Source organism: Colias eurytheme, chromosome 30, assembly GCF_061535395.1.
Source record: "Colias eurytheme isolate Ceu_HAF_F1 chromosome 30, ilColEury1 Martin Lab GWU primary, whole genome shotgun sequence".
Classification (NCBI taxonomy): Eukaryota; Metazoa; Arthropoda; class Insecta; order Lepidoptera; family Pieridae; genus Colias; species Colias eurytheme.
This window is the reverse complement of record NC_143009.1, coordinates 964,775-991,045: the sequence shown is the minus strand read 5'-3', so window position 1 is coordinate 991,045 and position 26,271 is coordinate 964,775. Positions and strand designations below refer to the sequence as shown.

Below are 26,271 nucleotides of genomic sequence, written 5' to 3'. Positions count from 1 at the left end.
TTATCAACAGCTGTTTTTTTTTTCTATTTTTATTTCTTAACGTGGTCGAATTATAAAACACTAAGATAATCGATTCGAATCGATTTCATTACATTTATTTTAATCTGTATAATTTCTTCCCTCGTCTGTTATCTGTGATAATTATTAAGAACTGTCAAGTTGACAATGAGTGCGTATTATTTTTATCAAAATGGCTGAACTATAAAGACGTGTATTTCGATATTTTATCAAAATGGAGCTAAAAAGCGAGTATTTTACGCAAGTAAACGAATTTTCAAGTTATTCAGAAGTGAGAAACGCAGTCAGTTGTGGTGATACAGCGTACAACACAGACAGAGTGAAGATTTACGATTCAGGACCTTGCTATTCTCAGGAAGTGTCTATCATTGGATTGAAGTGTTATAGACTTATTCACAAGCCTTTTTCAGACGTGTGTATGTGCAATATGAACATGACTGTTTAAGTGTAACGTGCCTTAGCATCCTCATTAAACTGTAAAATGAATATAAGTTTCAACAAAATGAATAACAGAACAGCCTTCGGTTCGCGCAATAGGCGCAATCTACTGGAATTGCCAATAAATTTCCCCTTAACTAACTATTCCACGGACGCTCAATCCAAAGCAATGAACGAGGCATTCGCGGATACTTTATTACTCAACAACATAAACAAATTGCATCTAATTTCGGACCCGTTAAGGAAAAACCTTGCCGATTCTGTGATAACAGCATCTAGCATGGACAAAACAAAGGAAAAGGAATACGAAGCGGAGAAACCTCCGCAGTCTAGTGAGTCGCAAACACCATTGAGTGGTATAACGAATTTTTTTACTGGTGTTTTCAACGTGATGACTGCTATGTTTCAAAAGAGAGGCAGCTCGCCAGTGCCTCAATATTACGACTGTTTCGATTTTGAAGACGAGGGCCAGATGTCGCCGTCGCTCGCTTGGCACGCTGCCAAGTTGGAGGTTCAAAATAAAAATGAACAGGTTGAGCAGTTTGGTTGTAACAATTCTACAACAAATTCGAACACAAGCATGACTACAAGTAGAAATGTAGTTGGTAATTGTGAGGATAAGTTGAACCAGGTGCGTATGCTGTTGACGGACAAGAAACCGCAGCAAGCACGTAAACGGAGGCCCAGGAGGGTCTTCGTTGAATCTGGCTCAGTGTCAGACTCATTTGAGGATGCTTTCTGTCCTGAAGACTTTGTTAATCTGCCCAACGATACTTTAATAGAGTGCCACGGAGCTTATAAACATCAAGAACAAGATTTGTTTGAGACTGATGCGCCTTATGTGAAGACTGAAATGTATGTGAATGAATCTATGGATATAGTAACTAATTTACCAGAGGAGAAAGAACAGAATGATAAAACAGATAACACAAGTAGCATAGACAAAGAGCAAGTGATATCGTCTTGTGAGGACAAAATTAACAAAATAAAGGAGTTGCTAAAGTCAAAATGTAAACGTAACAGTGATATTACAGAGAGTAACAATACAAAAACATCACCGATACCAATAAAAGAAGTGTCCAACGAAATTTCATTTGGCAACGAGATTCTTAACAACAGCAAGGACTCAGAATCGTCAATACCAGAAAACAGCTTTGACGAAGTGACCGGTAAATTCTATTCTTCCTCCGCGGATAGCGACGATTCGTTCCAAATCGTGTTCACAGACAAACGGCAGAGAATACCATCGGAATGTGAATCTGAAGACTCGTTTATCGTGTTCGAAGAATCGCCGGACAGTTGTTACACATCTAACGATGTTTTCGGCAACGAGAACGACACAGACACGGATTCCGACTTAGAAGAAGACTCGGGGTACGGAATAACAACTTGCAAGTTGAATCATTCGTTGTCGCGGACCTTTGGTGATCTCACGGACGATACTTTGTACAGTGCTGATGTGGTTGATTGTGCTGTGCGTATCGGGGAAGCGGCTGATGTGCCTGATGAAGCGAGTGTGCCAGAACATACAGGATTGCTTCTCGATGAACAGAGGAAGGTGGAGAAGCGGAAACTGCCACCGAAAAAGGTGAGTTATTTATTGTATTTAAAGTTTAGGTGCTGGTTATAAAAAAGGCAACTTTATGGGAACAAAATAAAACAATATATTAATGAATAATCTAGTAGAGATTAACTTATTATGGTACCGGCTTCGCCTGTGGTACATATTTCGCAATAAAAGGTAGCCTGTGTTCTTTCTCAGGGTCTAAAGATTGTCTTTGCCAAATTTCATCATAATCGGTTTAAGCGGAAAAGCATAACAGACAGACAGACAGAGTTACTTTCGCATTTATAATAGTTATTAGTAGGGATTGTTAGTGGGAAGGAAATGAAACAACATGATAGAGATTTTATTGTTTAAATATGTTCAAGAAATAATTAAAGAAAAATGATTTCAAACAATTTTAATTAGAATAAAAAAGACGGGTTGCACTCCGGGAGTGCCGGCAGAAGTGAAAACTTGATTATTAACGTTGATCATGTTTGATATTTTGGAATGGTATCCGTCTTATGCTTTTTCGATCAGGTCACGTGTCCTGACGCGAGTTTAAATTTATACTCATTACAGAAAAAGTGATCAACGCCGCTAAAGAAGTTTCCACTTCAAAAAAAATGTTTACAAATAATTTATGATGTGTTTGGATTATAAACTATTTGCATCTAATCACATTTTTGTTTACAAACAAGCATAAGCAGTTAGCAGAATGCTTACTAAGAAATAAAACAATAACAATTCATGATACATATTTAAGTGGAATTTTTTTCATACTCAATTATAGTAAACAAAAAGATATTTCACAATTTTAAACATAAAATAATCATAATATGACTTTCTTTCCTCTTATTTCTCAAACAACAATGTGTATATCCATCTCTTTCATTCTCTTTGATTGAAATGAGATAGCATTATATGTGTAACACTAATACATTGACTCATGTGTTTGTCCATCCTTGAGGTCAAATGCGTTCAAATACTGACCTGTTGACACAAAAGTAATTTTAATTTTAAACTCATACCTACATTCAATAATGAACTAGGCTTTTACAAAATGAATTTCAATTATTATGTAGAAGGGGTAAAAAGGTTTTTTTGAGCAATGAAGCACTACAGAGTGTGTCAAAGAAATATTTACATACATAGACTGGAAAATCCTTTGTTTTAAAACAAATAGTAGTTAATATAGTCCAGTCTGTGGGGAAATGTAAAAGCCTCTGCTCTACAAAAGGTGGCGTAGAAAATGTTTTGAAACAATATTGTTTAGGTATGAAAGGTTAATAAAAATCCAAGTTTTCGACCTTGACGGACCCAGGCGCTAGCCGCCATCTTGAATTAAAGGTGCTAAAATTAGGTATATTTTAAATAACTTCTCAATTGTTTACTAAATCACAAAAGTGTCTATGAGGGGTTCAAAGAAGACAAAATTACCTACATTTTTTGCATACATGATTATTCTGTAAGTCTTAAAGGTAAAAAGTTACAAGCGACGGAAATAATAATATTTACAGAAATCATATAATTTTAATTTTGTTTAAAAATTGTACAGCTATCATTTTTTAATTCTTTTTGATGGCCCGGGCTGGTTAATGGTGGCTTCTTCATTATCGTCGCTGAAATTTTCTGTTTCATTGTCTGTATTTTTAGTTTCCAACCATGAAATTTCGTCGTCATGACCAGAAGAAATCGAAGACGCTGGAGCACCTTTAATTCAAGATGGCGGCTAACGCCTGGGTCCGTCAAGGTCGAAAACTTGGATTTTTATTAACCTTTCATACCTAAACTATATCGTTTCAAAACATTTTCTACGCCACCTTTTGTAGAGCATTAATACCTACAGACTGGATTAATACTATATTACTGTGAAACTGTTTATTTGTATTGAAAACATGATGAGATTATTAACACTGATTGTTTTACGGCGTGTCTGAAAAGAATTTCCGTAAAACTTAGGTATTTATATAGGTATTTTAAATTAGAGAGAGATTCATCATGATTTGGAAACCACATATTATTCTGTGTAGGTATTTGAACTACCAACAATTTTGAAGTGATACTTCTTTAGGCGCGTTGAGAGTAAAATTTCAAGTTCGCGTCGCGTCGCGTGTAGGGCGCCGATTTTGGTAGGGATCATGTACCTATGTTACAATGGAAGAATTTTTAAAATAACATAGTCCTGCAGTTCCTTAGTTTGGCGCATTCAAACAAAAACTATTCATCTTTTATTATAAGAATTGATTAAAGTTTTTCCTCTTTATAGTATTTAAATATATTGATATGATGTATTTGGACATGTTTTATAGGTCACCAGATAACTATGACAAACAATATTGCATTGTTTAAAACACAATAACGCATTGTTATAACTTTATAAAGAACACAATACATATTCCATCTATACTTAATAATATGGAGCTGAAAAGTTTGTTTGTTTGAACACTCTAATCTCAGGAACTGCAGGATCAATTTCAAAAATTCTTTCATCATTGGTTTTCTGATCTCTGAGTGCTTTAGGCTATATTTGTATCACAGGCAAAGTAGGGGTTATCTACTAGTATTCAAATAAAAAAATAATAACCGTGTTTCTAAACGAAGTCCTTTACAAGGGCTTGACTGATAAAAAAATATGTCTTTCAAGTAAAAAGTATTTTTTGGTAGGTCTGAGAGGTCTACTATTTTTTACTAGCTTACCACCCGCGGCTTCGCCCGCTTTGTCTAAAACCTAATAAATTATATACTAAAACCTTCCTCTTGAATCACTCTATCTATTTAAAAACCGCATCAAAATCCGTTGCGTAGTTTTAAATATTTAAGCATACAAAGGGACATAGGGACAGAGAAAGCGACTTTGTTTTATACTATGTAGTGATACCGCTAAATGATAAGATGTCTTTGTAGATCAATATTTTCTAGATCAGACATTGAAGTCATAAGAATGCTACTATTTATGTATATAATCTTCACTAATTATATATATAGAAGAAAGAATAATATCTGTAAGGGGCTTAGCGCATGTAAAAATAATCATATACATGGAATGTATTTTTACCTAAGTAGGATATGATTTAAAAGTACTAAGTATTATAGATATTATAAAATACTAGCGGTCCGCCCCGGCTTCGCCCGTGGTACATATTTACGTTTTCTCTACGTAAAAACCATCCTCGTACTTCAAAGAATATAATAAAAAAAGAATTATCGAAATCGGTTCAGCCGTTCTCGAGTTATGCGCTTACCAACACATTTTGCGATTCATTTTTATATATAAGATTATGTTATGATAGTATGCACTAATTTTATTGAATTTATTTGTTTTAGGGCCGATTTTTCAATGCTTGGATAAAACTTATTCGTCGAATAATGTATAAAACTACCATTTTAAAAACATATCCTAATTGCCCGTATTTGACAGTTTACGTGACATTTTAATATTATCGTGTAATAATTTATCGGACGGATAAGTTTTATCCAAGCATTGAAAAATCGGCCCTTAACTATTTAATCTCAGGACTTAGTAGTTGTACTTAGATCAAATTAAAATAATAATAAAGTTTATTACACGCTTTATATTAGCTTCACCTGTATGTTTGTAACCGACTTCTTTGGGCGCGATTTTGACCCACTTTAAACGGCCAGATTTCGTTCAAACTTTGTAGATTTATTTAGGACCGATGACAATACACTAATTTGATAAAATAAATAATAGTTAAAAAAAAATAAAAAAACACGCGTTTTATAGAAAACCGAACTAAAAGCGTGTTTTTTAGTTTTTTTTAACTATTATTATTATTTTAAACTCGTGTTAAGTGTAAGTATAGGTACTTACCTTTAGACTCGATTTTGACCCACTTCAAACGGACCAATTTAATTCAAACTTTATACACTTATCAAGGACTAGCTGTTCCCCGCGGTTTCACCCGCATTGCTCTGCTCCTGTTGGTCGTAGCGTGATGGTATATAGCCTATAGCCTTCCTCGATAAATGAGCTATCTAACACCGAAAGAATTTTTCAAATCGGACCAGTAGTTCCCGAGATTAGCGCGTTCAAACAAACAAACAAACTCTTCAGCTTTATAATATTAGTATAGATTGGTGAAAATTTGTATTAGTTTGTTGGCGCTAAATTTAAAAGAAAAAGTTCTGACGTCATAATAAAATTGATATCAAAATTAGCGTGTTACATTGATAAACATTTATTACTCGTTATCTCTATTCTATTATCTATCTAGATATTATGTAGTTACTAGCCGTGAGACCCGACTCCGTCCACGCAATTCTATTGTAAAATTATAAAAAAAAATTGGTTGAGTTGTTATGACTTATAGTCTTACTAGCGGCCCGCCCCGGCTTCGCCCGTGGTACATATTTCGCAATCTGTCTAAAGATTATCTGTGCCAAATTTCATCAAAATCGGTCCAGTAGTTTATGCGTGAAAACCATACATACAAATTACAAAGCTTTCCTCTTTATAATATTAGTATAGATATGGTTACAAACAAACGAAACAACATATTTTTCCTCTTTATAATGTTATAGTTTAGAAATAAATATAATATTATGTAAACATATTGAAATTAATATCAAACAACAACCACATCGCGGTTTATATGTTACCAAATAGAAAACCAAACATTAAATAAAATAACAGTTTGCAATATTATTACTACTGCTCTAGAAATAAATGATTACATAACAAAGTCCTCTGCCGCGTCTGTATGACTGTTCGCGATAAACTCCAAAACTACTGCACCGATTTTCATTCTGTTTTCCTCAATGGATAGCGTGGCTCTCGGGGAAGGTTTCTGTTTATAATTTTTTAACATTTTGACCAAGCTAAGCTATTATACGGAAGGCTAATATTAAATTTTCTGCTTTATTCGTGTCATAGTTATGAAGTCGCTATCCACATTCCAATAATTGGAATGTATACTTCAAACAATATATGACTGCAAACCGCATTAATTTCTGTTCATTACTTTCGGAGTAACAATTATTCATTTATCGATGCAAAATTGTTATGATAATACATAAATGTGGTATGTATATGTTACGGCTAAAGGTAGGTGAGAACATAAACTTAAGATTAGCCGGCTAAACTTAGGTTTATTTTCGACGAGGTGTTAATGTTAGTTTGTTCTATCTTTAGCCGGCTAAACTTAAGTGTAACCGCAGGCCCGTGGCTAAAAATGTCGGGGTGGGTAGATTTGGTTACTTTAATACATGTAAGGAACAGGGCGAGTGTTTTCTGGCACTTCGCCGGCTGCTGCCGCAGCACGCTCGCTGCGCTCGCTCGGCTCGTGCGGGTCTTAAGGGGGGTTAGGCGGTCAGCGAAAATTCAGCTATTCGGGCCTGAGGTAAGCGGTGAGGGGGTCCGCGTTTAGTATGGAATCAACGTGCTCGAAACTGAAAATCGTAAGCGCCATTCACATTTTTATCAAAAAGTGAATGAAAATATTTAGTATTTTCTAAATCTAAAACAGTCACGAAATCGAGAAGGTAAATACCTATGTATTTGTGATTTTATACGAATTATTATCGTAAAATACAGTTGTAATGAGAATTTATATGATATTTTAGAGGTAACTTCAGGATTTTTTTTTATCGAGCAAAATTTTTCCAATCGTGTTTTGGAAACAGTCATCCCATCACACATACGTTCTGTAATACATATTAGAAATTTCAGTGCGAAAAAACTTCAATATTTTCAATTATAGCTCATAGAAAACAGTCCATTTTTTCGTTTTCACCTACTAAGGGCCCTTAAGAGTTCTAACCTAACCTAACCTAGCCACCAGCTTTCTGCCCTGAGTCGGGGTGGGTAGATTTGGTTACTATAATACATGTAAGGAACAGGGCGAGTGTTTTCTGGCACTGTGCGGGCCCCTCAAGCCCTCCACCGGCCCGGCGCTAACCAAATCTACCCACCCGGACATTTTTAGCCACGGGCCTGCGGTTACACTTAAGTTTAGCCGGCTAAAGATAGAACAAACTAACATTAACACCTCGTTGAAAATAAACCTAAGTTTAGCCGGCTAATCTTAAGTTTATGTTCTCACCTACCTTTAGCCGTGACATATATAAGTAAACACAATTTATAATAAATTCATTGTTTATTGCAATTATTTCTAGAAGTACCTCAGTCCTCAACAGAGTGATAATATAAATTCCAATCACGATATTATTATCGTACGACCTTTACAACTTACGGCGTGGAAGGTCGTTGTCGTATGTATTAAATGGAACGTGTTTTTACACTTTAAAGTTCCCTATAGTGTCTTATATGTTTGAAAGTCCCGTAGGCGATTCATTTTTATTATATTACTAGGTTTCCGCCCGCGGCTTCAGTTAAAAAAAACCCGCTTAGTTCCCGTTCCCGTGGGATTTCCGGGATTGCGTCATTTTCCCGGGATAAAAAGTAGCCTATGTCCTTTCTCGGGTTTCAAAATACATATCTCCATACCAAATTTCATGAAAATTGGTTCAGTAGTTTAGGCGTGATTGAGTAACAGACAGACAGACAGAGTTACTTTCGCATTTATAATATTAGTATGGATTAGGTTTTAGACAAAGCGGGCGAAGCCGCGGGCGGTAAGCTAGTTTATAATAAATTCATTGTTTATTGCAATTATTTCTAGAAGTACCTCAACAGAGTGATAATATAAATTCCAATCACGATATTATTATCGTACGACCTTTACAACTTACGGCGCGGAAGGTCGTTGTCGTATGTATTAAATGGACCTATGTGAAGTTGGCAACTAACTGAATAAAAATGAGTGTTTCTCAATTCTATTCGATTGTACTAGGTTTGTACCAGAACGTACCGCTTTTTATTTCGTTTGTACCCCAAAGAGGTGGGGAGAAACATAGGGTCGTAGTTATATAGCTCGCTGCTAACTGAATAAAAATGAGTGTTTCTCAATTCTATTCGATTGTACTAGGTTTGTACCAGAACGTACCGCTTTTTATTTCGTTTGTACCCCAAAGAGGTGGGGAGAAACATAGGGTCGTAGTTAAACTGAATAAAAATGAATGTTTCTCAATTCTATTCGATTGTACTAGGTTTGTACCGGAATGTACCGCTTTTTATTTCGTTTGTACCCCAAAGAGGTAGGGAGAAACATAGGGTCGTAGTTATATAGTTCGCTGCTAACTAAGTAAGTTTAACTAAGTAATGCATTCGCATTGGGATGTACAATCTGATTAGAAAATAATGAGGACAACATATTATATATAGCTTTGATTTTAATTCAACAGATACAATTAATACAATCTTTCTGAAATATTGTTTCCTTCTGGGATTTCAATGTAGATTAATCCGTAAACGGAACAGTTTGTCCGCGCCATAATAGAATATGTAAGTACCTATCTATACTATCTATACTAATATTATAAAGAGGAAAAGTTTGTAATTATGTAAGTATGTATGTATGTATGTATGGTTTTCACGCATAAACTACTGGACCGATTTCAAAAATTCTTTCACCTTTAGAAAGCTGCATCTTCATCAGTGAAGAAGGTACGTTCTGGTACAAACCTAGTACAATCGAATAGAATTGAGAAACACTCATTTTTATTCAGTTAGCAGCGAACGATATAACTACGACCCTATGTTTCTCCCCACCTCTTTGGGGTACAAACGAAATAAAAAGCGGTACAATCCGCTACAAACCTAGTACAATCGAATAGAATTGAGAAACACTCATTTTTATTCAGTTAGTTGCCATATAACTACGACCCTATGTTTCTCCCCACCCCTTTGGGGTACAAACGAAAAAAATAGCGGTACAATCCGGTACAAACCTAGTACAATCGAATAGAATTGAGAAACACTCATTTTTATTCAGTTAGCAGCGAACTATATAACTACGACCCTTTGTTTCTCCCCACCTCTTTGGGGTACAAACGAAATAAAAAGCGGTACAATCCAGTACAAACCTAGTACAATCGAATAGAATTGAGAAACACTCATTTTTATTCAGTTAGCAGCGAACTATATAACTACGACCCTATGTTTCTCCCCACCTCTTTGGGGTACAAACGAAATAAAAAGCGGTACGTTCTGGTACAAACCTAGTACAATCGAATAGAATTGAGAAACATTCATTTTTAATCAGTTAGCAGCGAACTATATAACTACGACCCTATGTTTCTCCCCACCCCTTTGGGGTACAAACGAAATAAATAGCGGTACAATCCGGTACAAACCTAGTACAATCGAATAGAATTGAGAAACACTCATTTTTATTCAGTTAGCAGCGAACTATATAACTACGACCCTATGTTTCTCCCCACCTCTTTGGGGTACAAACGAAATAAAAAGCGGTACAATCCGGTACAAACCTAGTACAATCGGATAGAATTGAGAAACACTCATTTTTATTCAGTTAGTTGCCATATAACTACGACCCTATGTTTCTCCCCACCCCTTTGGGGTACAAACGAAATAAATAGCGGTACAATCCGGTACAAACCTAGTACAATCGGATAGAATTGAGAAACACTCATTTTTATTCAGTTAGTTGCCAACTTCACATAGGTATTAAATGGAACGAGTTTTTACACTTTAAAGTTCCCTAAAGTGTCTTATATGTTTGAAAGACCCGTAGGCGATTCATTTTTATTATATTACTAGGTTTCCGCCCGCGGCTTCAGTCAAAAAAAACCCGCATAGTTCCCGTTCCCGTGGGATTTCCGGGATTGCGCCATTTTCCCGGGATAAAAAGTAGCCTATGTCCTTTCTCGGGTTTCAAAATATCTCCATACCAAATTTCATGAAAATTGGTTCAGTAGTTTAGGCGTGATTGAGTAACAGACAGACAGACAGAGTTACTTTCGCATTTATAATATTAGTATGGATTATACACTAGCTGTGCCGTGTGGTTTCACCCGCATTGCTCCGCTCCTGTTGGTCTTAGCGTGATGATTAGCCTATAGAGCCTTCCTCGATAAATGGGCTATCCAACACCGAAATAATTTTTCAAATCAGACCAGTAGTTCTTGAGATTAACGCGTTCAAACAAACAAACAAACTCTTCAGCTTTATAATATTAAGTATAGATTAATTATCCGAATCGGCCTCAGCCCCAATTAATTCGGATAATCGGCGTTCTACTGTAATAATCCTTAAACCACAGTCAAGTTAGCAACAAAAATTAGAACAGGTGACATTTTTAATTCATTCAAAACCGGATTTAATACAGGTTTTATGTTGGCTAGTTGGATAATTGTGCTTGTGTACAAGCTTTATATTACATATATTAAATAGTTTTAAGAATTTTAAAGAAATATAATATTACTAGTTTTCCGCCCGCGGCTTCGCCCGCGTTTTCAAAGAAAAACCCGCATAGTTCCCGTTCCCGTGGGATTTCCGGGATAAAACCTATCCTATGTGTTAATCCAGGTTTCCCTCTATATGTGTGCTAAATTTCATTGTAATCGGTTCAGTAGTATTTGCGTGAAAGAGTAACAAACACACACACATCCTCACAAACTTTCGCATTTATAATAGCATAGGATAGCATTATTTTGTTAAGACTGAATCACGATTTATATTTAATACTAGCCGTCCGCCCCGGCTTCGCCCGTGGTACATGTTTACGTTTTCTCTACATAAGAACCATCCTCGTACTTCAAGGAATATATTAAAAAAAGAATTATCGAAATCGGTTCAGCCGTTCTCGAGTTATGCGCTTACCAACACATTTTGCGATTCATTTTTATATATAAGAAGATTTATCAACAAAGACCTAATTATTACAAAGAGGAAACTAAAGGATCTTAGAGTTATTGGCTTTGTTGTGAATCGCAAAAAGTGTTGGTAAGCGCATAACTCGAGAACGGCTGAACCGATTTCGTTAATTCTTTTTTTTTAATGAAATGAAATGAATGTCTTTAATAATATTCCTTGAAGTTCGACGATTGTTCTTGATTCTTGATTGATACTTTTTTTGTTTGAAAGCTGTCTAGCAGTTCTGACAGTTTCTGACTGAAAGAATAATTATTATGATGTAATAATTTTAGGGGGTACTGCACTATCTACTTTATCTAATCAGGCGTGTTATCAGAATTTCGTGTTACAAAATATTTCGTAATTTTTTCAAAGAAAATGTGAAAGTCATTATTTAAATGAGTATAATCTATACATATAATAAATCTGTAGAAGGGTCAATTCTGTACATTGAAAATATTGAAAAAACAAATAGCAGGGGGTGTTACTACTACTTACTTACGTGTGTACTGGATCGATACCAAACCCAAATATGTGATCAAAAAATTTTTTGTGTGTCTGTCTTTCTGTCTGTCTGTCTGTATGTGAAGGCATCACGTAAAAACTAACGATTCGATTTCGATGAAACTTGGTATAATTATACCTTATTATCCTGGGCATAAAATAGGATACTTTTTATCCCGGAAAAATACGTAGAAAAAAAATAAATCTTAATTTTTCTGCGCGGACGGAGTCGCGGGCGGAAGCTAGTAATTAATAAGTACATAAGTACATAGGTCATAGTGTACTTCTGTGTACAGTGTGTTTCTTTGTGTCTGTTTGATGCAGAGTGTCCACATAGATAAACCGATTTGAGTGCGGTTTATTGTCTATTGAGATGGTTCTTACTCCTTAGCTGCAGTTGGTTGAAATAAACTAACACTATTTGCTTGTTATGTGATGAAAATAAAAAAAAATGATTTTGTCAATAGTGTGTAGGAAGTAGGTAGCACTCGCGTAAATTACCGTTATTTTTTATAAATAAAAACTGACACGACGAATAAAGTCTAGCCTATGTGCTAAATCAGACTATTAATCTATCTCTGTACGAAATTTCATACAGATCGAATCAGCTGTTTTTGCGTTAAAGAACAAACATCCGTCCTAAAACATATACTTGAGACAGTTTTTTTTCTATATTTTAATAATATATTGTGTAAATATTGCAAATGTATGATAAACAATGTGTCAGACATAGCCACGTATCTTCTATAGCAAGAACTCAATAATATTATGAAAGTATTTGATTAAGGATATGACGACATACTAAACAACCCTGCACAAACCCCGATGGGTTAGTCATGTTTTTGTTTGCATGCTTGGTTGATTTTCACATCTGAGTGTTTGGAGCTATCTATACTAATATTATAATGCTGAAGAGTTTGTTTGTTTGAACGCGCTAATCTCAGAAACTGCTGGACCAATTTGAAAAATTATTTCGGTGTCAGATAGCCCATTTATCGAGAAAGGCTTTAGGCTATATACCATCACGCTAAGACCAACAGGAGCGGAGCACTGCGGGTACAACCGCGGGGCACAGCGAGTTAAGGATATAATAAATAATAATAAAACCTTATTTATTCCATATCTCTCAAATTTACATTTCAAATGATTATTAGTATTGTTAGTATGTTGTTATTCTAGTTAGTTAATGTTAGTATGATTTACTTATTTAATGAGGTATGGATCTCGTTAGAGTAAAGGTCTCCTCCATTTTCTTCCACAAGTTTCTATCTATTCCCTTATTTATCCAATTCTTTCCCGCAATCTCTATAACATCATCAGCCCACCTTTTGAGTGGACGTCCAACTTTTCTTTTCCCCAATACTGGTCCTTTCCATTTGGTCGTTAGCCATGTCCACCTTTTGTCGGTATAACGAGAGATGTGACCTGCCCATTGCCACTTAAGCTTCAACGCGTGTGTTAGTGCGTCTACAATTTTTGTTTTTTGTCGTATTGTTTCATTTGTTATTTTGTTTTTGATATTTATGTTTAGGATACTTCTTTCCATTGCCCTTTGTGTTGTACTTATTCTTTGCTTAATTTTGCTTGTGTAGGTCCATGTTTGGCATCCATATAGTAGGCTAGGTAAGATACAGGTATCCATTATAGTTCTCTTTATCTTCATACTATAGTTTCCTTTGAGTATTTCTTTATGTGACCAAAACTTTTTCCATGTAATATTTATTCTTCTCTCTACCTCTTCTTCGTTATTAGTTCTACTGAATGATATTTGTTTTCCTAGATATATATAATTATTGACATATTCTATACTGCCTCCATTTATGATGATAGGTGTTTTAAAGCTATTGGTAAGGATTTTAGTTTTACTTCTATTTAGTAGTAGGCCTACTTTACCACTTTCTTGATCTAGCTCCCGCAGCATGTCTTCTAGTTGTTTGGCCGTTTCAGAGAACACGATGATGTCATCTGCGAACCTGAGATGATTCAGATATCTTCCGTCAACTCTAATGCCGTATTTTGCCCACTGTAGGTTAGTAAATATGCTTTCCAACACGGCTATGAAAAGTTTAGGCGACAAAGGGTCGCCTTGTCTGACTCCCCTTTCTATTCTAATAGGATCACCTCTTTTTTCTAGTTTTACTTTACTTGTACTGTTGGAGTAAATGCATTTTATAATATTTATGTATTTATCATCCACGTTTGATGATTTTAGTGCGTTCCAAATTGAATTATGGCTAATACTGTCGAAAGCTTTACTATAGTCAATGCAGGCTATGTACAGAGGCTTATTATATTCTTCATATTTTTCAATTAGTTGTTCCACAGTATGGATATGGTCGATTGTACTAAAACCTGAACAAAAGCCCGCCTGTTCTACTGGTTGTGTGTCGTTAATTTTTTTAGAAATTCGTTTTAGTATGATAGAAGAAAAGAGTTTATATATACTCGCTAGTAAGCTAATTGGTCTATAGTTAGTTATTTCCAGTGGATTCCCCTTTTTATATATCAAAATTATGTCAGATGAACACCATTGTTCCGGTACTGTTTCAGTGTCAAGTATCATATTGAAGAGTTGTGTTAAGTGTTTAAGTAAAATGGGGGCTCCTAATTTAAGAGATTCGTTCGTCAACCCGTCTGGTCCAGGGCTCTTCTCGTTCTTAAGCTTTTTTATTTGTGAGTACACTTCTTCTTCTCTTATTGGTTCAATTGAGTGTTTATTGTTGTCCGCACTACTGTATTTTTTGTATTTTGTCTCGTTTTCCTTTTTGCTATATAGCTCTCTGTAAAATTCTGTCGCATGGTCTATCACGTCTTTTCTTGTCTTTGTTTCGCATGTTTGGTATTGCAGTTTCTGTATCCATTTCTTTTGTAGGGTCAATTCTTTATAAGCTCTCTTAGCACTTCTATATGTATTTAGATTCCTTGATATAATTTCTTCTCTATGTTTATTATAGTCTAATTTGATTGATTTATTCGTAGTTTTAAATAGTTGAGTAAGTTCTTTTTTCTGTTGTTTGGTTTTATTTTTAGTATGTATTAATTCAGAGCGTTTTTTAATTAGTTGTAGGGTATGTTCCGTAAGTATTCTATTTTGTTTCTTTTGAATAGGGTTACTGTACAAGCTGCTTTTTATGTGTTTCTCCAATAAATCGTAATATATTTGGACATTTTCTGAAAGTTTAATATTTGTGTCTTTTAGGTTGTCTCTCAGGCGGTTTTTGTATAATTCTATTTCGTTTTCTGTTTTAGGACTTTTAATAATGTTTTTGAAGTTTCTCCTGCTTTTCGTTTTTAGACACATGGTAATTGTTGCCCTTAATAATCTGTGGTCAGAAGAGAAGCTGACTTGATTGAGAACATCGATATTGCTGATCGTATGGGGTTGGTTGGTCATAATAAAATCGATTTCATTTTTAACTTTTTGATTAGGTGCCATCCATGTCCATTTTCTCTTTGCTTTTTTCTTGAAGAATGTGTTCATGATGAATAGTTGGTGTTCAATGGCATAATCTATTAGTTGTTGTCCCCTTTTATTACGTTGCCCATAGCCATATCTTCCCATGCACAGACTTTCTTCTGGCTTAGGATGACCGATTTTTGCGTTAAAGTCTCCCATTACTATGAGATTCTCTCCAGCAAGAAGGTGTGCTTTCTCCATGTCGTTGTAGAATGTTTGGACTTCTTCCTCCTTGGATGTCTCCGTAGGAGCATATGCCTGAATTATAGATATTGTAAACTGTTCTAACTTTAGCTGTAACAAAGCTACTCTTTCGGAGATTCCAGTGAAATTGTGTATATTTTCTTTATATTTTTTATTAAGCAGAAATCCAACGCCATGAAGGCCTTTCGTTTCGCCAATGTAACATAAAATATAATCTTGATACTCTTCTATATTACAACCAAGTCTTTTCACTTCAGATAGTCCTAGTATATCAAAATCTATATTTTCAAGTGCGTAAATTAGTTGGAGATATCTCTCGGTGGATGAAAGGGATCTTACATTGTATGTTCCAATTTTTATAGTGTTTTTACTGTTTGTCTTCGTTTCTGTATTGTAATCATTGTGTTTAGTTAGAAAAATTTTCAGTGGAGGGTAGTGGTCTGATTCCCCTCGAGGACCAATCGGCTTGGGGAATATTTCTTTATTTATTTTGTTGCGTTTAAGTTTGGCTGTTGTCTCGTTCCGGTGGCTGATGTGTGTATGTCATTGTCTCTGATCATTAGATTTGTTTATGGAGGAGAGAGAGCTGCTTCTACCCCTCATCAAATCAAAGGCGTTTGCTCTGCAGTTTTTAGAGGGTGCATGTTGTTTCCGTGGTTGCTGCGAAGTTTCAGGTGTTATTGATAAGTCTCGTTTACGTTTCTCGTTATTTAGTGGTCTTTCTTTTATAACTAATTTGTCGTAGTCTAGCACCGCAAAATTCCCCTTCTTTCTTTCTTCTAGCATTTTCTCTCTTAATTCTTTTCTTTTAATTTGAACTTCCTTAGGGTAATCTTCAGAGACATAGGCGTTTTTAAATTTCTTCTTATTTTTTAATATTTCTCCTTTTTTCCAACTGTTAAGGAGTGATATAAGTACTGGTCTGGCCCTACCGTTGCTGTTTATTTTTTTACCAATTCGACGTATTTCATTAATGTCTTTTATATCCAAAGAAATCTTTAAATCAGTGGTAATTTTTTTTGTTGTCGCTTGCAAAAGTTCCATAGTAGATTCTTCAGATTCTTCTAGTCCATATAAAATTAAATTGTTATGTCTTCGGTTTTTTTCTAATATAGTAATTTTTTCCTTCAGTTCTTTGTTTTCTAACTTTAAATCTTCGACTTCGCGTGATAGTGGGGCTAACTTTTCATCCATTCTCGAAATTATGTCTTCAGTCTGTTTAGTCATTTCTATCTTCATGCGTTCAAAGAATGTCTCCATATTATCCATATTAGGTTTTTATATTTTTGGGTTGGCAACACTAATTTGAAGTTGGCAACACTAGTTTAGAGTTCGCAACACTGGTTTGGAGATGGCAAAGTTAGCTCTAATTGTCTATGTTCACAATTTGATTTCTTAATTGACAGAATTTCTAACCTTTGTTGTTGATGAAGTTGGCGAAATATTTTATAATTATGCACTTCACAGGTCCACTATAATTTCTTTTCGCGCGCTGATCGATGATAACAATCTTGAGATTACTTGTTAATTAATTTACGTGAAAAAGATCGTAAGTATTCTTTGTTTAATTAAGAGCAACAGTGACAGGTGTTTACTGGTTGACGTTCACACCGGAAAAAAAAGGATATGACGAAATATTAACCCTGGACGAAACCCCGATGGGTTAGTCATGGTTTTGTTTAGTTGATTTTCAGAATCTGAGTATTTGGGGCTTATGTTTAATATGCTTACTTCCTGATTATTGTTTCTGCGAATGTTTGTTTGCTTCTTTGTCTTCCTTTCACATCCGAACAGAGCGACTTTTTTGCATTATTTAGGCATAGGCTACGTTAAATTGCGTAGCCAAAGTAAATTACCCAAGTTGTTCCTTGGGGAATTTACCTACTTTGAATACGCGGGGAAAGCCGAGTAGAGAAAGCTGGTAGTCGGAAGGTATTAAAAATTAAGATACCTACTTATTTAATAAGCAATGTTTATCTGAATTTTACAGTCTTGCAAAGTAATAGGTCTTTAAAACATAAAAAAAACAAATAATGAAATTAGTGAGGTCGTTCAAAAACAAATTTATTTAACACTAGCGGTCCGCCCCGGCTTCGCCCGTGGTACATAATATTTACGTTTTCTCTACATAAGAACCATCCTCGTACTTCAAGGAATATAGTAAAAAAAGAATTATCGAAATCGGTTCAGCCGTTCTCGAGTTATGCGCTTACCAACACATTTTGCGATTCATTTTTATATATAAGAAGATGTAGGTAAGTACATACGTTACTATCTGCAAATAGATCTATCTATCTTATTATTATCCTCCAAAAATAGTTTCCCCTTATCGGTCAAATGATATCAAAAATACACAGAAATAATAAAAAATGTTGTGTGGTTTTATGAAACCACGGTAAAAGTGAAACTGTTCGAACGGTTCCGAACACTGCTTTGTGTAGCGCATGTCGCGTGACGGTCGGCTGCCGAGTAGGTATAGCTACTCGGCAGCCGCGATACACGCGACATGCGCTGCACAGACCAAAAAGTTTGAGACGAAAAGTTTCACTTTAATAATAAAAATATACCAAACCAAGAAATACATTACAAAACAACCACAAACTGTAATTTCTCACGTATATAGGTATATGTTGTAAAAGCTAATATACGATAAGGTACATTTTTGTAGTACCTTTCATAACATATTTGTCCATGCAGACAGTGTGACGAAATGTCTTCCTATAGGTATATAACAACTATATAGCATGTTTATAATCATACTAGCGGTCCGCCCCGGCTTCGCCCGTGGTACATGTTTACGTTTTCTCTACATAAGAACCAACCTCATACTTCAAGGAATATAATAAAAAAAGAATTATAGAAATCGGTTCAGCCGTTCTTGAGTTATGCGCTTACCAACACATTTTGTGATTCATTTTTATATATAAGAAGAAGAAGAAGAGAAGATAACTGACCTTGGGTTTTGTGAGACAAGCTTTTCCTTGTAGGTTCGTTTGTGTCAGTGTTTCGGGTCATTTGTAACAGGATGGCGGTTTTACGCAATGACAAAAAGAAAAATGATGGTCAGAACGCTGATACCGGATACCTTGAGATACTGTAATATTTTATATTAGAGAATCTTAACATAAAATGTTATAGTATCTTCACAGTGTGTGACGCGCTTTATGCATAGACGCATAAAGACTAATTGGATACGATTATATAATAAAGAAAGACGTAAAGAAAATTGAAATGATTCCATTTATCATTTAACATATAAATACATATATAAAATCCATTTTAGCGCACTTGGCGGGTAGCCAGAAATTAAAGACCCTCGCTACATTAGCACAATTAATGTCTCTGAATGTAGTTACCTACGTTTAATTTTACACATACATATATTATAATACAAAGAACGGCACTTGAAAGACAATCGTGCAAGGGTTTGGACTTTGGAGGCTTTGCAATTAATGGCTTTCTGCGGAAGAGAGGCAAGTCACTTAGTAAAAACTTTGTTTATTGAAGGGATTCTTTAGGCGCGTTGAGAATAAAATTTCAAGGTCACGTCATGGAGTAAGGTGACGATTTTGGTATCTTTGAATCTTGCCAAAGAAGTTTCACTTCTGACACGTGTGCTTGTTGTAAATTTTTGAGTTTGAGTTTTGAGTTTAGCATGGCATTATTAACATTTTTGTTTGATTGCATGTACCTTTCATGTTAATTGAATAAAAATTGCGCATATAAACGAACTTCTAACCAAAAATGGGAAGGTAGCTTCCTGCAAGTCATAAAATTAAAACCAAAAAATGGGGGTACCATATAAAACAATACATAACAAAACGCTGTAAATCTATATATATAAAACTCAAAGGTGACTGATATAGTGATCTATCAACGCACAGCCCAAACCGCTGGACGTATCGGGCTGAAATTTGGCATGCAGGTAGATGTTAGGACGTAGGCATCCGCTAAGAAAGGATTTCCCGAAATTCTTGCGGGAACGGGGAAAAACGGGGATGCACGTACAAAGTCGTGGGCGGAAGCTAGTGTACTTATATATTTTGCAATTACTGCATCTTTAGCAGGCAGGTACCTTGATTTTTACGTGAGCGTAGAATTGACGGGCCTCTAGGAAATCCCGAGGAGGCCACAAAACATGTATCTTTAGCGAGATAATATAGAGCCTTCCTCGATAAATGGGCTATCTAACACCGAAATAATTTTTCCTGAGATTAGCGCGTTGAAACAAACAAACAAACATTTATTTATGAGTATAGATGTACAGTTCTCAAATTAACCTCTAAGGTCGTTGATCGTTGAGTCACGACGATACGATGGTCATCTCGTGACGTCACACTGACTCAGTTAAGATTGCGTGATGCGCAATAGTTTAAAATGATTCCGTGACGTCATAGTTCTGTGAAGGTGTGGATGAATCTACGGGCATAGTAGGAGACTTTATTTATTCAAAGAATTTCATCATCATCATCAGCCCATATACGTTTCCACTGCAGGGACATGGGCTTCCTGTGAGAGCTTTTTTTTACCCTCAAAAGAAATTGGTGTAATATGCACACCCTGATGATGGTGATGATTTCAGTAGGAATAACTAGTATTAGGTATTATCAGTATTTCAATATTTTTTATTGAATATTTATAAAAATAAATATTTCTTTGCCCATACGGCTGCACAGTATCCATACTATAATATTATAAATGCGAAAGTAACTCTGTCTGTCTGTCTGTTACTCAATCACGCCTTAACTACTGAACCAATTTGCATGAAATTTGGTATAGAGATATTATGATACCCGAGAAAGGACATAGGCTACTTTTTACCCCGGGACATAGGATAGGTTTTATCCCGGAAATCCCACGGGAACGGGAACTATGCGGGTTTTTCTTTGACTGCGCGGGCGAAGCCGCGGGCGGAAACCTAGTAAACTATAAAGCACATAAAGGTATCTATCTTTACTTATATTATGAAGCTGAAGAGTTTGTTTCATTGAACGCGCTAATATCAGGAATATAATATCATAAAATGATAATAATCTTTGATTGACTAATTATATTTCTGAGAATAGGAAAAACCACTATTAGTCATTTATATTATGTAAATAAATAGATTGTAAATAATCAGAAAATGGTGTTGTCATATATTATAAATTATTTAAGTCTCAAGGACAAGCTAAAAATCATAATTTTTATGTACTTAGTCTTATTAGTAAGAAATTAAGAGATTTGTGATTATAAAATATATTAGATAAACAAAACATTACAAGAGTCAATACAGCCGTTCTTATGCACTGCAGATGGAACAATTTAATCGCAATTATTTTATGCTCTACTCAAAAGAAAATAAGCGCCAATCTATACTAATATTATACTGTTCAGCAATAAGGCCGCCTTTTGTACAAATGATGCCTTTGTAATTTTGTTCTTTTTTTTCTGCTTTGTCCATTCATGTTTGTACAATGAAGTATTATAAATAAATAAATAAATAAATAAATTATAAAGAGGAAAGGTTTGTATGTATGGTTTTCACGCATAAACTACTGGACCGATTTTGATGAAATTTGGCACAGATAATCTTTAGACCCTGAGAAAGGACATAGGCTACCTTTTATTGCGAAATATGTACCACGGGCGAAGCCGGGGCGGACCGCTAGTAAACTATAAAGTTTAAACATTATATACGACTACATATATATATGTAGAATTAAAAACTATCAATATTAAAAAAAAACTGAAAATGAACTCTATGCTCCCAACTATAAGGTCTTTTTTACCCTATTCAGTTATACATGATAACATTAAATACTATTTATCAATATAAATAAAATATTACCTACATTACAAGGTCTTCTTTCACAAATTAAAAACGTTTATCTGTCGCCATTTAAAAATGAACTCTATCCCTACATAACAAGGTCTTTTTCTATATTCCAGATGCATAACAATAATAACTATTAATTACCACTTAAAAATGTACGCTATGTCTCACATAACAAGGTCTATTTTCATGTTTTGTTTTCAATAGTATATAATTAAAAACTATCATCATTTAAAATGAACTCTATATATTAAAAATGAACTCTATTATCCACATAACAAGGTCTATTTTCCCACATTCCAGGTGCATTTCTCCCCACACCCTCCAAAGGTCCACGTGATGCGAGTGTGGGCGTTCGCCGCGCGGCAAGCGCGAGCGGGCCACTGGGAGCGGCACGCGCTTGACCGTGAACGGTTTAGGAGACGGTGAGTTTAAAAAAAAATCATTGAGTAGAGATAAACTACGATAACATGGCGCGCCCCTCCAAAATTCAAAACGTTTGAAAGTATTTGTGAAAGTATTTACAATGCACCACCAAGATTCACAACGCATGTGTGCGTAATGAGACGGCCGTCAAACAAAAACAAATTCACGGATTTGTTGCTCGACTAGTCACGCTCTAATCGCTCATTATTATTAGTAATGGCGCTGCACTGACGTATTCTATGAAAACGACACGTGCGTTGTCTTGGGCGCTCGGCAACTTATGATTAGTTGACCAACAAATCTGGACGTAAAGTACTAAAGACGAATACGTACAACAACATACAAACTCCTTCGTAAGGATGTCACTACACACATTGAAACAGTAATTTGGAGGGGCGCGCCATGTTATCGTAGTTTATCTCTACCAATACAGTGACATAAAATAATACAAACTCGACAATCGCCTCAACTAGGTATAAACCTGTGCTAGAGACGACCGACGCCTTCCACATTATATACAAATAAAAAATTATAGTTGTATAAATGAAGGAATGAATGAAAATATTTTTTTTTATTTAGATCATCATCATCAGGGGCTACTGAAAATCAGCTCTTGACGCACATGCTAAGCAGCTAATCTTTTTTGCACCACACTGAATAGCCATCAGTATTTAATAGATTGTATTTTCTTGTTTTAAACATTTGTGTGGTGCTGAATATACTTTCTTTCTTTCCATCTTTCTTTCTATTATAAAGGCTAAAAATAGGCATATTAGTTCTTAAAGATACTTAAAACTTCTTATCTATGCAACCATTTTAAATACTAGCTGTGATGTACGGTTTCACTCGACGAATCGCGATCGAATCAAGTATTTCTATAGCTATAATATATTATTGTAAAGTTTTATCCAAATCCGTCCAGTACTTTTTGAGCCAATTACCGATCTTTCCTTTTAATAATATTAGTAAAGAGCAGAATGTATCAAATGTGACCCAAATATAGCTAGCTTATTATTTTACTAACATTTTATATTTAAGAAAACTGACATAAAATTTAAAAATTACAGAATTGCAGACGTCGAAATGGCGATATCCTGGGTGCTAAAGCCTCAACACCGTTCCAGAGTCGTGTTCCAAAGGTTCATGCCGTGGTGGAATGCGCAGAGACGCAAAGAAATAGCAGACAAGAAAGTTCTAGAAGAAAAAAGACTTAAGGAAGAAGAGGAAGAAAATAGGCTTAAAGAAGAACATGAGAAACATGTAAATGATGTTCTAGAAGAAAAAAGGCTTAAGGAAGAAGGAAATATACATACTAATGGTGTTTTACAAGAAAAAGATGACGGTAAAGATGTAGGTGAAAAACAAGGACAGCATGATGATGTTGAAATAGAGAGTGTTGTTTGTGGAAGCGAGATAGATATATCTAAATTGGATTTGAATGATAAAGAATTTAATATACATAATTTGGAAAGAGAGGAAGATATAGAATCAAAAGTTATAATAAAAGGTGTTAAAAGAGGAGTTGTGTCACTAAATAAAAAAGTTTTAAATAAAAAGCGAGTTAACAATAATGATTTCAAACAAAATAAAAATATACAAAAAAATAAGAATAAATCGGAAAAAGAGGAATTTAGGAATTGTTCGGAAAATATTAAAATAAATGGTTTTGTAAATGGAGATGTTGCAAATAGTAAAAAATATATTGTTAATGGTTTAGATACAAATATAAATCCAGATAATGTTAAACTTAACGGTTTTATTTCGGATTCGGAAATAAATCAAGATTTAAATGTAAAAAAATACATCACAGAACAAGATACTTGACGAAGGGAAATACTTGTATCTAGGATATCTGTAAATTGTTAGTTTTAAAAATTTACGTGATTTTTACATCAAAAGGTATATTTTGCTAGCTGACCTGATAGACGTTGTCCTATTATGGTGACTGTCATATATTTGCAATAAAATATATTTACGACTATAAACTGAGATGTTATAGATTGTCTAATCTAAAAATGAACGCCCCTCCACTGTGTTTACGCTCACATTCAAAGTACGTGTATAGACGCAATACACACAAATTGGTCTGCCTCATTGGTCGTTCAGTCCTCCAGTCCCGTCCATGCCCGAACGACAGGACCAGTTGGCCAACTAGTGCATAAATGACGCGATGCACGACAGAACGGACGTGTCATTCCGTACATAGCGCACTCTCCCCGCCATACAATGCTAGGCACCTGAACTGATCGCCCGATTAGTTGACAAATCAGTGCGCGAGTGTCAAAGTTTGCAGTAGAATCGACGCGCGCACACATATAAAGTGGTTCAATAATTATTTGTCCACACACATTGAAACAATTAAGTTTAGTGGAGGGGCGTTCATTTTTAGATTAGACAATCTTTACCTATCCTATCTTTCAAGTTAGATCAAACTGTTTATTATTTTTGGAGTCCATCGCGGACAAACATAGTGACAACACATACTTTTTATATATAAAGATAGGACTAAATATTATTTCTTTTTCGGGAAAAGTTATTTAAAAAAGGTATTTCTGTATTTATCTATTGGGAAAAGTTATTACTTTTCTGTATTTATCTAATCGGAAGAACTGAATTCAAAAGAGAAAAATTAATATTTTATTTAAAACTTGCCTCTACCGGGATTTATGTAAGTCCTGTTGTTATGAAGGCTAAAAAAAATAATAAAAATACAAAAAAAACATCACAAATAAAATTTAATCGAAGGCTAAGCGTAATTGACTATACAGTGATTATAAAAAACGCTCTTATGCCATTCACCATAAGGGCTATAATACCATATATGTTAGATCATATTAAAATAAACCGTATGTATTGGTATATAACAGCTAAGTATATTCCATTATTAAAAAGTAGGTGCTCATGACCAATAAACTTTCAAAAACACTTTAATACATGACAATTCAAATAATTTCATAATAAATAAAAAAATTGGTTGTTTGTAAAGTAGGTTTTCGATCGAGATGTTTACGTGATAACGTCTTATTGGTGGCAGCGCTCGAGATGAGACGGGAGATCGGTCCGTCTCTCTCTCGTTATACCTGCGATCGCGCTCGTGAGGTTTTGGTGTGACACAAGTTTCTGAACATGTCACCCGACTAAAACGATTTTAAAAACGTTATCACGTCAAAAAATTGAGTATATTATACTTACTATATTCTATTGCGTTCAGCCTTAGGCTATGTTTAAAATATAAAGTTGTAATAGAGCAGGATAGCCATATCGCTATTCCCTTGGTTAGAAAGAGAGAGAGTATTTCGCAAATATTGTCTCTTGCGCATACGCAGTTAATAAAAATGTAGTAGAAAAGTAGCTAAATATGATTTATTGTGTTAGTAAGAAAGAGATAGAGTACAATGTTCTCTCTCTTTCTAATATTTCCGCTTATTGGATATATTTCTTAATCTTTTCTTTATCTATCTTTTTTAAAGCCTCCTTTTATGGTTTAAAATCAAATGGGAAAGAAGCAAAGCGTGTACTGTGTAATTTAGACTGATAAACATGAAATTTAGTATAGAGATATTTTGATACCCGAGACATAGGCTACTTTTTACCCCGGGACATAGGATAGGTTTTATCCCGGAAATCCCACGGGAACGGGAACTATGCGGGTTTTTCTTTAACTGCGCGGGCGAAGCCGCGGGTGGAAAGCTAGTAAAAAATAAAATCAAAGATGCCAACCTCTGTGAAATTATTTAAAAAAAATGGTCACATCTTCTAGAAGTGTACGGATTTTTATTTAACATTTCGATTTTTTAAACGCATTTCATTTAATAAAATCAAGTTCTAATTGGTATCAGTATTAGTTGAAGGTGTGGCCTAGCTGTGGCACACCTTTTTGCTGATATTGATGCTAATTTATACATAAACTAGCTGTTGCCCACAGCTTTGACCGCGTTCACGGTAAAAATTTTAAATTCTATCCACTTGGGGGTAGAAATGAAAATGCTTTCTTAGCGGATGCCTACATCATTATGGCTATCTGCATGCCGAAGTTTCAGGTGTTAGTATTTTTTATTCATAAACTAGCTTACCACCCGCGACTTCGTCCGCTTTGTCCTAAACCTAATCACTACATAGCATAA

General features: G+C 35.0%; 1 protein-coding gene across 1 annotated transcript; it reads left to right on the top strand.

Annotated features, from left to right (window-relative positions):
* Positions 1–180: 180 nt before the first annotated feature.
* On the top strand, positions 181–24,096 carry PPP1R15 (Protein phosphatase 1 regulatory subunit 15). Its single transcript, XM_090118692.1, has 3 exons — positions 181–2,044; positions 22,025–22,146; positions 23,215–24,096. The coding sequence occupies exons 1-3, from the start codon at positions 500–502 to the stop codon at positions 23,969–23,971; spliced, it is 2,424 nt and encodes an 807-aa protein (XP_089974818.1). The 5' UTR covers positions 181–499; the 3' UTR covers positions 23,972–24,096.
* The last annotated feature ends 2,175 nt before the right edge of the window (positions 24,097–26,271 follow it).